General features: G+C 39.0%; 2 protein-coding genes across 2 annotated transcripts in view; both read left to right on the top strand.

Annotated features, from left to right (window-relative positions):
- The window catches only part of LOC131077380 (outer envelope protein 80, chloroplastic), a 209407-nt gene that overhangs the window by 145108 nt on the left and 47630 nt on the right, over positions 1-16669 (top strand). The window lies entirely within an intron of this gene.
- Positions 10985-12237, top strand: LOC131077381 (uncharacterized). The gene is made up of 3 exons (XM_058014872.2): positions 10985-11450; positions 11572-11644; positions 11747-12237. The coding sequence occupies exons 1-3, from the start codon at positions 11373-11375 to the stop codon at positions 12073-12075; spliced, it is 480 nt and encodes a 159-aa protein (XP_057870855.2). The 5' UTR covers positions 10985-11372; the 3' UTR covers positions 12076-12237.

Here is a 16669-nt window from a genome sequence, read left to right as displayed (position 1 = left end):
CTCTGATGCGTGGAATAGTCTTCTCCTGAATGGTTTGGAATTCTTCCCAAACTCCCTCCAAAAACTGTATCTTGAATATGAACCCTGTTGTTCTGTCAAAAGCTTGGACTTGTCTCTTTGTATCCTCAATCCATTTCTCCACTTCCGAGAGTGTATCTCTCGCTGCCTCATAATGTGTATGTAGTCCACGATCAACTGCAATAGGGCAAATAAGGGTGTGGGATTCTCACGCCTTATCCCTGCAATTTACTCTCTAAGTCTGATATTCTCTTCTTCATACTTCTCTCTCTTTTCAATCTCCCAGTCCAATCTTGCACCGATTGCCTTGAGGGTATCACCAACTTTCTGGAATTCCTGCTCTTTTGTATTACGGCCAAGGGCAATTGAAGTAATCTGGAAATCCATGGGAGTAGCAATGTCCGTCGTCACATCTCCAATAGGAACAACCACCTGCGCAATCCGCATTACTATCTCATCTCTAGCTATACGTAACAAAATCTCAGCTTTCTTAGGTTATTTTTCCTTGTTGCTCCTAGCTAAGTAGTCATCAATGTCATCAATAGGCTGCGCCTCTACCATCTTCTTACTTTTCTCGTTACTCTTCATCAGCCAATCAAGAATAGTGGCCATCTCCATACCATCATCGAGACACATCTTTCAGTCAAGCTCTCCCAATGCCGAGATAATATCATCATCATCATCATCATTAGGATTATCTCTGGTCAAATCATATTCATTCTTCCCCAAACTAACCTCCAAGAGGACAGTAGGAGATCTCGGCTGATCATCATCTTCATTAGGTGAAGCAGATGTAGCTGTGGCATGTAAATCCTGAACATTCTCTGGTAATATCACTATGTTGGAACATTGCTCAACCTCCTTATTCTATTCTGGCACTTCAACTTCCTGGATTGATGAGATAGTGAGGGGAGGTGAAGGAATGATAGGCGAAGGAATGATAGTCTTTTCCTTCTTCTTCTTAACCTCCTCAATCTTCTTCCCTTTAACCTTGACTTCTCCTGGTGTGTTCTTCCTTCGTTTAGGAGACTGACTCTCCTCATCCGCATGAATCCTTATGTCGTTGATAGTTCTTTGATTAGCTTCGGAAGCGGATTCTTCTTGTTTCATCTTTTCATAAGTGAAGATAACACGCATGTGAACTAACTTGTTTATCTGACTATCTACCCATCCTCGAGAGAAACTCAAGACTTCTCTCATCAATACATTCAAATCTGTCACTTTTTGTTCTGACCAATTAGGCAAAAGGATTTCCTTCTTCATTTCATTCTCATATTGTGGATGTGTATGATCCTTGTCATCTAATATCTAATTAGGAATGAGGAAAAGTCTGCACTTCCTCATGAAATCCACGGACATTCTGAACCACATTCTTCTTTTCACTTCTTGCTCGTCCATTAGGTTGGCCCAATAATCCTCTATGTCTACCTTGTGGATGAACCTATCTCCCCCAATCCTTCCAACTTTCTTACTGGGATGAAATCTTTCTCTTCTCTTGTACATTGCAAAGCAATAGAATGCAAGTTCTTCAACTGCTATGCTAGTTGCTACGACGGATTGGCAAACCTCCAATGTTTTCCCTATTGAAATAGGAAATGTCATCCCCGTTCTATGTTTGTCCTTCTGGATAGAATCAAACTCCAGAAGCTGTCTCACCACCTCAAGTAATATCATTTTGTCTATAGAATACCTAGGAAGCTTGTAAGGTTTAGATTGAAATCCATGAATCCTTAGGTACGTGAAAGTGGGAAACTATATGTACCATGATCCATATTTCTCTATCAACTCTGTTGCCTCCTTGGACAACCTCCTGCAGATTCCGCCTTGCAACATTCGCGTTATGTACATAGTGAATGCATCTTTCACCCTCTTATAATCTTCAATTTGATACATGTTCAGCTGTAGATAGCACTCATAACTCCTGAATTGCCCCTATCCATTCTCGACTTCACCTTTGGAGATCAATCCTTTATAGGTAACAAATCGCCCAATAGATACACCAGGTAGGAAGTCATGGCGAATGACTTGGATCTCTCCTCATTCCTCATCTGAAAATCCAGATTGTCACTTATGATTTTCTACCAATTGATCAACATTCCTTTTAGACAATCCTGGATGAAATAGAACATCCATCCATCATATATTGCACCCTGTGGCATCCCCATCATTCGGTTAAGCAGGAATACCAAGTTGCTATATTCTTCTTTGAAATTTGTGCACATGAGTGTCTTGGGAGCCTTGGAATGATGAGTCATAGGGTCGATCATCCACTCCTTGTTCACTACGGTCTTGCACGCATCCACCTTCTTATATCTTTCTTCATATTCATCCTTGGTCCTATCTTTCATGTCTGCTCCATGTGGAATTCCAAATACTTCAGCAATCGCATCCTTAGCAAGGTAGGCAATGATGGCACCCTTAGGAGTCTTGATCATGCGGGAGCGAGGATCATAACATCGCACACACTCTAGGATTAGCTCGCTGCACTGAATGGATTGCGAGAATCCAGCGGCCCGATAAATGCAACTCTTCATAATGTTTACATAAGTTGGGGAAAGAATCTGGCTCCCAATTTTGAACATCCGCTGCTGCATCTGGTCCATGTTCAGGAAATGCATGTTTGTGTCTATAATCTCCTTCCATCTGGATGACATCTTGGATTCTGGAGAGAATCCCGTCTCAACAATCCTTTGTTGTTCCTTCCGTATGCTAATTTTCAACTTCGACATTGCACCTGTATGAAGTTAGAAGTAAGCAACTTCGGAAAATATTCCTGATAACAAGTTTTGATTTCCTAATGATTAGATAATTTTAAGAATGGAAATCAAGAAATTTATCCACATTCTCAATGAATAGAAAGTAAATATGACAAGATTAGGGTATGAAGCCCTTATGAAAATCACTAAAATCATCAATTTTCAGACTTTGCTAATCATCAATTTTCAGACTTAGCAAAGTCTGAAGACACCTTCTCATACTTAGAAATTTTATCAAAATTAGAGTGCAAAGGAGTATACCGGATCGGGAATTGAAGTAGGAAAGGTGTGAAAAATAGTGTTTTCACACAAAAGTTGTCTAGGGACACTTCCCGAGGTCAACAATGGCTGCCAGCAAGTCTGAAGACACCCTGCAACTCTATAAATCAGTCATTAAAATCATGTTGCCATCGCGTGTTATGCAAAATCTATGATGAAAATAACTTTCCCAAGGCAAAAATGAACAAATCTGAGTACATATGTAGGGCTGGAAGTGAATTTTCAATTTGAAGACAAGTCTGAAAATGACGTTTTCAGACTTACCAGCACCTTTAGAAATGATAGTAAACTCAGAAAATTGCCAAGAAATGGTGCAAAAATGCACCCCAAGTGAAATCACCCAAATAGATAAGTGGCTAGAAATGAATTTATCTGAGGACAGCCCCTTGACAATGAAGTTTCAGACCTGCAACAGCACTTAAAAGATCTGAAAATACACCTGTAACCTCCCCAAATAGCCCTTAGACAAAATCGCCTAAGGCACAAATAAGTTGTCAATGAAATATTTGTCTGAAAATGATGTGCCCAACCAACAATGGAGGTAAAAAATCTTCAACAAAGGTGGAAATATCAGGTCTAAAGACAACAATGGCGAACTCCTAGACATGGTGCCAACAATGTCGAAGGAAAATGCACCCAAAATGAAGGGAAATGACCCCCAAACAAAAATTGCCCAGCTAGGAGGAATGGCGCCACTTTAGAAAAATCGCCGAATCTGAAAAATCTACAACTTCGATTTGCTTCTAGAAGGTGATATTCATTAAATGCTCATTGCAAATCATTTATTAATTGTTTTTTAATTTTTAAAATAAGTGTTGACGTTTGTAAAAGCAATTAAATGTGGGGCCAATTTGTTAAAAAGATTTTAAAATTTAGATCAAAATTGACCACTAGGGCAAAAATTGATTTTAATTGGGATAAAAATCCCAATAAAAAATTATTAAATGGCCAATTGGGGGGAAATCGCCCCATGTTGGGATGAAAATCCCATCAAAATTTCATCATAATTGCACAAAATTGTCTCCAGGGGAAAATCGATCTGTCTGGAGTGAAAATTCCAATTCAAACTTGCCACTTAGCACAAAAAATCACCTTGGGGGAAAATCAATCCCTGTCTCAACAGTTATCCGGACCCAAAATCATTAAAATCATCACTTGTGGAAATTCGCCTAAGGTCTGGAATCACTATCCACATTAAAATCCTCAAAATCTCATCATAAAAGTCTTGGTGGAAAATCGATAGGCATCAGGAATCATCATTTTAGTCCTCATTGAAGTCATCTGCAGTCCTGGTGGAAAATCGTGGGTTGTCAGGAAGAAATCCCACACTTAGTCATATTTTTGCCATCCTGGTGGAAAATCGCCCCATGTCTGGATATTGAGGGGGGGGGGGGGGAATTGTTAGAATAATAATTCTATGTACTGTTAATGGTCAAATTAGTGATGTTAGACATCTTAAAGGTCTACAGTAGCAGTTAGTTAGTTTAATTAATAGCTACAGTATTTTATTTTTCTATAAATGTAACTTTTCCTCATTTTAATGGATGAAGATATTTTTACCAGTGAATCTGTTATTCACATGGTATAAGAGCAAGATTAAATTTTTTTGGAGCAATCTTATAATTCTAAATTTTTTAGTTTAAGATTGCATCCAAAAATTTTCTGAATATTTTTCCTGCATCGTGGGTCTGCCTTGGAAAATTTTTCCTACCCACGTCTGTTTTCGTCAAGGGTTTTTCTGAATTTATGAGTTTGATGGGCCATTTTTTTCGGCCGGGTGGCATTTTTCATTTTTTCGCATTTTTCTGCCCTCGTCTCGCTCGATTTTTCAAAAAAATCGAGATTTATCCCGTGATTTTCGTGCCCTGTCTGTCGTTTTACCCACGCAACGACATTCTGCAATTTTTTTGAGCTTTAATGGCTGCCTAGGGTCTCTAAAAATTTGTCTAGGGTTTTAACCCTCGGTTTCAACTCGAATTTTTTTTGGGTGCATCGTTTTTTGTGCCTCGTTTTTTTAGCTCGCGGATTTGACCCTTCATTTTCAGAAAAATATTCTAATTGCAGATTCTTTCTGGGTTTTTTGCAAGGATTTTTGGGTCTTCGTCACATTTTTTTGGGTCAGTCAAAAATTTTACCTCGAAAACTGTGCTAGGGTTTTGAGATTATCTCCTTCGTTTCAAGTCAAATTTTTTTTTATTTGTAGAATCTTTGTGGGGTTTTCAAGATCTGAACTGGGTTGTCAGATTTTTTTGGATCCCTCGAAAATCGTGGTAGGGTTTCAGTTTCTGCCTTAAAAATTTGACTTGCAAAATTTTTGGATAAAAACCCTTTGTTTTCATCTGCTGGTTCTTGTGCATTTGAATTTGTGCCTTCACCAGTTCGACCTTGGGGTACGTGATGGCATCTTTGACAAATATTATGCTTGAAAGCAGCTAGAAGTTCAACGGCCGCAACTACAACATTTGGAAGCAGCATATGTTGACAATTTTTCGAGTACCGATGTCTTGATGTAGTTGTTCTAGGAACGTCTCAACGTCCAACCACTGCCGAAAAAGATCAAGACAAATGGGATGAGCGCAACTAGGAAGCAGTCATGCTCATCAAACTCTCTGTCATCAATGAGCAACTACCTCAGGTATTGTCCGACAAAACAGCGAAGGAGATATGGGATCATTTGAAGAGTTTCCATGAAACCTCTGACAAGAGCAGAGCATTCTTTCTGAAAAACATGCTCTTTTCGATTATAATGGACGAGAGGACACCTCTACAGGATCACTTGACGAAGATCAAGGATATCTGTGACCAACTTGAGGCGATTGGTTGCACAATGGAGGAAAAGGACATGGTCGTCATCACACTAAAAAGTTTGCCCAAATCTTCTGAGCATTTCATCGAAACGTTCAATATCACTTCCACTGATGTCGATTTGAAGTTTTATGATCTTTGTAACAAGCTTTTACAACAAGATCGGTGGCGCCAATAGTTTGGAAGCAGTACCAGTTTCCCCTCCACCGAGCAAGCGTTCTCTACCAAATCTTCCGCGAAGAACAAAGGGAAGGCTCAGTCTTCTCGGCCGAAAGGCTCTGGTTCCTCCCAGGACAGCAAGAAGAAGAATGTTCAGTGCAATTATTGTCATAAGTTTGGTCACATGAAGGTCAAGTGTCAAATTTGATTGGCTTCTGAATGAAAGAAGCAGGAAGGGTCTCAACAAAAAGAAAATGCCGCTGAACACTTTGAGCAGAAAGAAGCTGCTTTCTATGCTTTTATGGCCAAGAGAACAACAGGTCCAGTCCGCTCTTCTGCCTAGCATATTGATTCAGGGGCTTCACGACACTTTACTCATCGTTGGGATTGGTTTATGAAATTTGAACCATTCTCGTATTTAGTAATCTTCGAAGGACGAGAAGAGTACACAGTTGCTGGTAAGGGCACTGTCCAGATTCACTCAGGAGGTAGAAATTTAATTTTTCTTGATGTCTACTATGTTCCAAACTTCCAGGCATGGAACATAGTCTCCTCTCCGTCAGTTAGATCATGAGGTATTCTCCTCAATTAGATGTTGTATTCAGTTCATCCATCTGCAACATTGTTGATAGGGAGACTCGTACTACAATCGCTATGGGACTCGAGGATCATGGTTTGTATAGACTTGCTGATTTCGGTGATTCTCAGGAGCACGCTTTGGTTGCTAGGATTACATCCATCAGAACACTTTGGCATCAACATTATGGGCACTTAAATGTGCACTATCTCTCTCAGTTATATCAGGAGGGTTTGGTTACTGGTTTACCTAAGATCCAACCCCAAAATCATGGAGTTTGTGGAGCCTGTCAAGCTGTCGCACACCATTCTCTGATGGTGATTCTTGGCGAGCCTCCAAGGTTCTTCAATTGGTTCACGCTGATGTATGTGGGCCAATGAACACTCCATCTGTTACTGGTTGCAGGTACTTCTTGTTATTTGTTGATGATTTCAGTCGTAAAATGTGGGTGTATTTTCTAAAAAATAAATCAGACGTGTTCAGTATATTTCTGTAGTTTAAGGCCTTAGTTGAGAAAGAATCCGGCTCTCAAATTGTCACTCTAAGGTCAGATAATGGGGGGGAGTTTTGTTCCAATGACTTCTCTACATTTTGTGCTACATATGGCATTAAGTGCCAACTCACCAGACCATACACCCCTCAACAGAATGGTGTCGTTGAACGTAGGAATCACACCATTACTGAAACTGCTCGTTCTATGATAGAGCATAGAAATGTTTCTAAGAAATACTGGGCTGAAGTAGTGTACACTACAATCTACCTTCTGAATCGGTCACCTACACATGCCGTTAAGAAGACGAGTCCTGAAGAAGCCCGACCAGGACACAAGCCTAAAGTGGGCCATTTGAAAGTCTTCGGTTCTACCGCTCATGTCTGGATTCCAGACGCCAAACGTGCTAAGATGGACTCAAAGAGCCAAACACTTATGTTTACTGGTTACGGCGACAACCACAAGGCCTACAGGTTGATTGATGTGGAGATAGATTGTTTCATTTTCAGTCGTGATGTTGTGGTTGATGAGACTACTGGTCCATTTATGCCCTCTACTACTCCTAGTCCTGTGACTCCGTCTATGGAGACTCCTGATGTTGGTGTTCGTCTTCCTCTTGGTTCCCATGATGGGAGGGCTTCAGAGCATTCTGACTCTAAAGATGAGGAATCTACTGATCCAGCACCATCTGATTTTTCATAGGATTTGCATCCAGATGACTTTGTTCCAACAACTCCAGGGGATGTTGTTCCTCCTATGCCAGATGTTGGTACTTCTACCCTTAGGCCTAAATGGCGGCCAAGACAATAGGAGATCTTCGTGATGATGAGCTTCTTGAGGATAGATCAGTTCGATGCAAGAGAAAGCAACAACATACAGTCAACCTTGCACTTATGGCCAACATCCACAACATCTCTGAGCACGTATTTCGAGGTTAAAGGTATTCCTGAGTGGGAAAAGGCTATGGAGATAGAATACCATTGTCTTCTGAAGAATAACACTTGGGTTCTTTCTGATTTGCCTCTTGGGAAGAAACCTATCAGCTGTAAATGGGTTTACAAAGTCAAGTATCATGCACATGGTACTTTGGATAAGTACAAGGCCAGATTGGTTGCTTGGGGTTTTACACAGTGGGAGGGCATTGACTACGAGGAGACTTTTGCTCTTATTGCCAAGATGAGCACTATTCGTCTTGTTCCCGCCATTGCAGCTTAGTTTGAATGGAAACTTCATCAGATGGACGTTAAGAGTGCATTTCTGAATGGTGAGTTGCAAGAAGAAGTTTATATGACTCAACCTCCTGGCTTCAAGGTTCCTAGTAAGGAACATCAGGTTTGCAGATTGGTAAAAGCCCTATATGGCCTGAAGCAAGCCCCTCGGGCTTGGTATTTCAAGATTGATTAGTATTTGGTTGAACATGGTTTTCAATGCAATCCCTTTGATGCTAATTTGTATGTCAAACTCTCCGGTGATGATATCCTTTTTCTTGTTGTCTACGTGGATGACTTGATCATTACTGGCAATTCAACACATTTGATTACAACCATCAAACAGGACTTGTGCCAAGCTTTTGACATGATAGATTTGGGGCTTCTCCATTATTGCTTAGGTGTTGAAGTGTGGCAAACTGGTGACAGTATCTTTATTTCACAGTCCAAGTATGCCCGCAGTTTGCTTGAAAAGTTCTGAATGTAGGATTGTAAACCTGCTTCCACACCTATGGAGAAAGGGTTGAAGTTATCGGCCAAGTTTGATTCACTTGCAGTAGACGAAACCGAATTCAAGCAACTAGTAGGCAGCCTCATCTGCCTCTCTGCCACTAGACTTGACATCTATTTTGCTATCAGCTACATCTCTCGCTTCATGACAGCCCCAAAAGTTGATCATTGGATTGCAGTGAAGCGAGTACTGCGATATGTGAAAGGCACTTCAGACTATGGCATTCTGTATGGCAGGTGCAACGATCCAAAGCTGATTGGTTATACTGACAGAAAATCCACTTTTGGGTACGTATTCAGTTTGGATACTGGTGCCGTCACTTGGAGCAGCAAGAAGCAACAGGCCGTGGCTCTTTCCTCCACCGAAGTTGAATACCGGGGAACAGTCAAGGCCGCATGTGAGGCAGTTTGGCTCCGGAGGATGCTTTCTGACATGCAGATGCCGCAAGAAGGTCCTTCTCCCTTGTATACTGATAATCAAGGGGTGCTCAAACTGGTCAAAAATCCAGTCTTCCATGAACGTACCAAGCATGTCGAGCTTCATTGTCACTATGTCTGTAGGGTGGTAGAAGACGGATCAGTTCAGTTGTAGTATGGTCCGACAGCGGATCAAACTACAAATATTCTCACCAAGTCTCTGAGCTTGGATAAGTTTGTAAAATTTAGGGGGCAACTTGGTGTTTTTGACAGATTGACCATTAAGGGAGTGTGTTAGAATAATAATTCTATGTACTATTAATGGTCAAATTAATGTTGTTAGACATCTTAAATGTCTATAGTAGCAGTTAGTTTAATTAATAGCTACAATATTTTACTTTTTTATAAATGTAACTTTTCCTCAATTTATTAGATGAAGATATTTTTACCAGTGAATCTGTTATTCACAAAAATGGAGGTTCATCTGGAATCCAAGGGAAATTCACCAATAGTCAGGATTTTGAGTGGGGGAAAATCATGGGTCATCAGGATGGGGGGAAAAGCACCTCCCGTTAGGAATTTTGACATTTTGACATTTAGACCATGGATTTTCATTCGGAATTTAACAATTTAACCACTTAAAATCATTTCGACACTTAGAATTTTCAATAAAATGCGTTAGGACTTAGGGAAATTTACCAAAATTTGAGTGAAACAAAAGGAAACCTATCGGGATAAAGTGCAAAATCAACTCGAAAATCTTCCTAGGAGCGAGAAAACAACTCCAAAAGGTTTTAAAACACCTTAGCACTTAAAATCATCGATGAGGACGTTCAAAAACACATTAACGCTCAAAAGGTCTACACTTAGACAAAATTAGGATCATTTAAAACCTCAACTTTTATGCACTTGATTCTATAACTTCAAAAACCCTAAACGACAATTAGGCATGATAAAAAATTCGAGACTTGAGCACAGGAACTCAAAATTGCCCACTATGCTGCCTAAACCCTAAACTAACCAACGCAGAAAGCTTGAAAGAGGGGGTCCCCATTTGCAATGGGCGATGTGTGAAAAGGTCACAACAAGGCCCCAATAGGTCATGACTTCAGTGGGCCATTGCTAGAGCAAGCCTAAAAAATACACAAGTTGTGGTTGATGATCATAAAAGATATTGGAGGAGAAAAGGATGCAGCGTTTTATCCGATGGATGGAATATGACTCTCTCAACTTCTTGGTGGCTTCAAATGGTGCAATGGTATTCCTAAAGTCTATTGATGCCTCAAATGAAATAAAAAATGTAATCTATTGGATGGGGTGGTTCAGGAAGTTGGAGTTGAAAATGTTGTCCAAATTATCACGGACAATGCAGCTGCATATGTATGTGCAGGTAGAATGCTTATAGAGAGGCATCCTATGATTACATGGAGTCCTTGTGTTGTGCATTGCTTGGACTTGATGCTAGAGGACATTGGGGGAAGATTGGATGGGTGAAAAAGGTGGTTGAAGATGCAAGAAGTGTCACTAAATTCATCTACAACCATACTTGGGTGCTTGCTTTGATGAGAAAACACACAAATGGCAAGGACTTTGTGCGACCTGGAGTGACACGATTTGCTAGCCATTTCATCACTTTGTAGAGCATTCTTAGTGCCATTCCTCATCTTAAGCAGATGTTTGTGTCTGATGCTTGGTTGGGGTCTACATCCTCCAAAAGACCTGAAGCAAAGAAGATTGTGAGCATTGTTTTTGATGAAAGGTTCAACAAATGTGGAGAAGAGTTGACTGTGGTAAGTAACAAACACAAAAGTAAACTCTATACAATCGTCTATTTGCTGATTTTATTTTTTAGGGGTTAATTTTGTACTAATTTAAAATTTGTTTTCATTTTTTTAGGTGACAGAACCTTTGGTAAGGGTTCTTCGTATGGTGGATGGAAAGGGCATGCCAATGGGTTTCATTTATGAGGCCATGGATAGGGCCAAAGAGGCCATTTCACATTACTATCGTGGAAATACGAGAAAATGTGAAATCCTTTGGCGCATCATTGATCGTAGGTGGACAAACCAACTCCAACAACCGATACATGCCTTCGCCTACTTCTTGAACCCGAAATTCTACTTCTTTGATTCATTTAGGGTTGATGAGAGGTCATGGCAGGTGTTATTACATGCATTGGTAAGATGGCACTTGATCCTGAGTTAAGAGACAAGGTTCTTGATGAGTTGGAGGTGAGATTTGACATTTGCAATTGCTCTATCTTTATTTATGAATTTGGAAATGTTCATTATTGAATTTGAGTTTGACACTTTGACTATCTATTTATGAATTTGGAAATGTTCATTATTCAAGATCTACAAGAGTGCAAAGGGGAGACTCTTCTCATCACAACTAGCAAGTGATAGGAGAGGAAAACAACAACCAGGTAAAAAATGTAGTAACTTAGTTCAATACTGCAAGAAAAAAACTACAAACTTGATTGTTACATTTTTTTCTCAATTCTAATATTTCTAAATGTTTTTTTTAGATTTATGGTGGGAGATTTATGGTACTGGCACGCCTAATCTTCAAAAGATAGTCGTTCGTGTTTTGTCTCAGCCATGCAGTGCTTCTCGGTGTGAACGAAATTGGAGTGTATTTGAGAGCATTCACACAAAGGAGAGAAATAGATTGACACAAACGTGGCTCAATGATCTTGTCTTCATTCGGTACAACCTTCGCCTTCGAATTAGAAAGGTGGAGGGTGTTTCACCTGAGGCCATTGACTTGGATGAAATTGATCCATATGGTGATTGGACCGTGAATGAACAAAATGATGGTGATGATGTCCTCCTTACTGAAGAAGAACTTGCATAAATAGAGAGACGAGCAGCAGAAGAAGTAGAAGGAGCAAGATTGGATGAAATGGAGGATGAAGATGAGGACGAAGATGGAGACTTTGATTTAGAAGAAGAATCATCTCACCATTTAGATACCACAACACCTACTCCTACTACTTCTAGCTCAAAGCCTGAAAAGTTGAGCTATATTAGAAGAAATACAAAGAGGAAGATGTAGTCTTCTCTTTAGTTTGTTCATTGTTGTTTTTCACATTTGGAGTTGGACATATCATTATATGTAATTTTGTAAACATTTATAAACTTATGCTGCTATTGTACATTTTAGAGTTTGAAACTATGAGTATGAATGATGGAATTTCAAATATTTTGTGTTTGGAGATCATATGACGTGTGTAATATTTCAATTATGGCTCTTATGTTCTCTAAATGCATTAATTTCTTTATGTTTTTTTTGTAAAACTTCGGTTTTTTTTTGCTAAGTCTTTCACGAGTTCGAGTCCGAGTCCAAATTTTTGGTTTGTCGAGTTCGTGGCAAGTCCGAGTATTAAAACTTTGATTTAAATCCATCTCAAGCATTATTAAGCACTCTTTTTTGCATCCAACTTCTATTAATTTCACATCTAGAGAATGCTAATGTCATGTTGGCGAATTGATCACCCACATTCCAAAGAGTAGAGCTTTACATATGCTCAATCAGAGGTTTGCAAAATTTTGTGTATTGAATTGCTTTGGTTAATTTTTTTTTAAATTTCATTTTGCATGCATACATTTACTATTTAATTATATAATTAGCATAATTCCTTGGAGTTTCTTGACGAGGCGATGGGGGGACATAGGGATAGGTTTCAAGGACCAGGGGACCAAGGGACTAAATTTTGGGATGGTGAGGGGGACAGCGGCGGAGTGGTGGTGGTGGTGGGGGGGTGGGGGGTGTGGTGCTGATATAAAAATAGAGGTGAATGAAATCCTTAGAGCAAAATCTGCAATATAACATCTTTGTGAGTGCCCCATGAAAGGCCAACTAGTTTTCATGAAGTTAAAGGTTGTAATCAGTATGTTATGGCATGTGCCTTACAACAAGTGACTTGGTGGTGTCCTTGATAGAGGTAGCGAAAGTGGTGGCGATGTGGGGGGATGTTTCTCCCAAATCCCCAAGTCTCAAAAACATCCCCCTTCAAGGGACGTGATTTTTTTTTGCAGGGGGACAACTCCCCGTGGAACACTGATAATTAGGGATTATGGGTCACTATCAAAGGGATGCAACCTATCACTTTGTAATGACATGGATCGTTGGTCATACTCAATAAATATCTAATTTATTACAATATTGTCTCATACTTGACTTTTAGATTATATATTCTATCTTATATTCTAGCATGAAAACATATTTAGTAGTAGTGTTTCTTTGAGATTTGGAGATGATGGGATATGGGGATGGGGCGACAAGTTTCAAGGATGATTTTTTTTCCTTAAGATTTTGGGGTTAATAATTTAAATTATTTAAAAGTGATGTTTTGAAAATTAGTTACAAGAGAATTGTGTTGCATAGGAATATGTGCTCCCATCCCAACCCAACCTTTGCACTCCCTTTCCTAAGACAAGGTGATGGTAGGAAACATCCTTTGGCCTTCCCTTGCCCCTAGAGAATATGGAGGCATTTTCTCAAAACACTTCCTAATTAGGCTTAGTGTCCTGGGTATGTTTGCTCATCTTGGAGATAATTGAGGACATTTGTGATGCCCCCTCAACCATCTCAAGGACATTAAGTTGTTGCCACTTTTTTACAATGAAAAAATATTGACATTTTTATTAAAGAAAACAAAAAAAGGCATGGGGAAACTGCAAGGCCTCCCATGCCTCTTATCAAATCTCATAGCCTTCTTACATGTAACTCACCTACCATTGTGCAACTCACAATTGCCACTGTCAATTTGTTATTTTTCCATTTCTCTTAAAGGAAATAAGAGGAAGGAAAGATTAGTCATTGTCAATGTTTGTCATCGTTAAGTGTGTGATCACTCATTGCTAGGTAAGCTACAATCACCATGGCTGAAGCAGGCACTTTTTTTATTTATTTTTTATTGTTACGGATCTTAGGCATTCTTTATGCCCTCTTTTAAGTTTGTTACCATATTTTTTATTTACAAATCAAACTTAGTAACATATGCTCTTCTAGTGACGAGTCTGAGGTAGGATAAATGAATGTAAATGATGTGTTTTGTGGGATCTTTTAAGGTAAGTGCGATAGGAAACCCTTGAATTCCCTTCAACCATTGACAAAGATTATGCAAAAGGCTTGTTCAAACCTCCAAACTGTTGATTATGTGACCATTGTGGACAAAAATAAGTCCAAACTTCTTTTAGTATGCAATAGTTTCTCACAAGAACAATTTAAAATTAATGGGGAAGGAGACATCTGTTGTGTCATATATTCAAAATTGGCTCTCAATGGAGTTATAGCATGGTTGGACATCATTTATTCAAGATGAGTGGACATGGGTTTAGGATTTTGGAAAAGTATCTTTAGAAGATGGCTTAATTGACTAGGCTGGTAATGGGTGAAACAAAAGCTAGAGGTTACCTTTAGAATTAGTGGTGGATTGTTCCAATAAGTCATCTATTACTAAGATGGATTTTGTGAGGGGAGATTGTTCTAGTAGAGAGAAAACGTGGGCACCAGTAATGGGTAAAATACAATTGCATGCTTGCGAAACATGCAAGCACACAAGGAGGTTGGTGATGCTCTAGCCAAATTCTTTTATACCCATGCCATCTCAGTCATGTGGCATGTTCTCTTTTTTTCAAAGAAACGTTGAGAGAAACAAATTCAATTGGATCCTTATATCTTTCCCCATGAAAGCACAGATTTTATACTCATTTTGTTGAAGAAATATATTCAAAGGTTAATTTCTTGATAGAAGAGATTAAACAAACATGGATGAGGACAAGTTTGTTCATTATTATGAATGGATAGATAATAATTAGACATTGACTGCTCATCAATATTATTGCAATAGGTTCAGTTGGCTCATATTTTAATAGAGTAGTTGATTGCTTTGGGAAATGCAAAATTTTAAACCTCCAGTTTCATTTTTTGATTGGGTGTATAGAAGAGGTTGGGGCTTCAAATGTTGTGCAAGTTTTGATTGATTCAACTCATGTTTATCATTTAGATAGCTTGATTGTGGAGGTTGCCTACAAACTCAGTTTTTGGACCCCATGCTTTGTGCATACATCGAACAATGCTTTGAAAGACATTAGGAAGTTAGCTCGAGTGAACATGGTGGTAACCAAAGCTAGAGTCATACAATCTTTGTACACCACACATTATTGGCAGTCTTCAAGTTTTATGCTTCAAAATATTTTCTCAACCAATAGTTGTTAGATATGCTAGTTTTTTTAATTGCTTGGAGGTACAAGAGTCTTCACAATCCATGGTTGTTTATAGAGTGTGGAGAAAGTAGGCTAAGGCCAAATGAGGAGGGAAGAAGATGAGACAAAAGATACTTGATGATGCTTTGTGGTTTAACTATGAGGTCATAAATTTAGAATGTTTGTAAGCTATAAATTTTATGTTTTGAGTTTTAATTTTATTATGTTAAGTTTTTATTTCTACTTTAAAAAAAATATAATTTACTTTTAATGTGTTTACCTTTCAAAAGAAAAATGTTGTAGATACATTTGGTTTGTCATATTGCCTATTGTGGGCGTAATTAGGTATGCTGATATAGACTCCAAGCCTTGGACAGCTTTATAAGACATTTGACAACATGCTTGACTAAATGAAGCAAGCAATTTGTAGTAGATAGAATGGATTGGAATCCAATGAGGTGCATATTAGGTTTATTGTGACATTAAGGCAGAACACAATGAACACCCTACATATGGTAGCCTATACTCTTAAACCAAGTGATATGTAGCAAGGGTTGATAGAGTTCATTCTTTATGATGTTGAGGTGAAAGAAGTGTCTAGGAAGGCCCTTGGGAAGTTGTACAATGTTGATGATGCATATAGACTTTGGGAATTTTCGATTGCATTTGTTAATCTTTGGGGTTCAATATTCAACAAACTAAAGTCTAAGCCATATAGGGCTGCTCATTCTCAAGAAAGACTTTATTGGATGGTGAATATGGATTAGGAAGGTGTTGACGTGTATTTTGTACACAATCAAACACAGAATAAAATACCCAAGGGTACCTTATCCTCTCTTGAATAAAGCCTCTGATTGCTGAAGATGTCACAAAAAAGGATCAATCAGGGTGACTCCAAGGTTCTTGTATGTAGGGTCTCTACGTGTGGATAAGCTCTCTGTGGTATGATGTGATTTGCTGGAATCACAAGGGGACTTACATTTGATTCCTGAACTTCTGATTTGCTTTGAATATTGCTGGAACACAGGCTCTTACTAGCTTTGACTTGAAAAAAGGAAAAAAGATGAGGGCGAGGAAAGGATCTAATCCTAACACTAAGAATGTAAGAGCAATGAATGATCTTTGATGAAATTCTAACTAAGTCTTGTTTTGACATCCCAGGACCATCTCCACAAGATTAGTGTGATCTTCGAAGGAAAGCTTTATGATGTTCAAATCATCACTGCAGGCATAGACAC

The sequence above is a fragment of the Cryptomeria japonica genome, chromosome 4, assembly GCF_030272615.1.
Source record: "Cryptomeria japonica chromosome 4, Sugi_1.0, whole genome shotgun sequence".
Lineage (NCBI taxonomy): Eukaryota > Viridiplantae > Streptophyta > Pinopsida > Cupressales > Cupressaceae > Cryptomeria > Cryptomeria japonica.
Note: the sequence above shows the minus strand (reverse complement) of the source record. Positions and strands in the feature narration are given on the sequence as shown.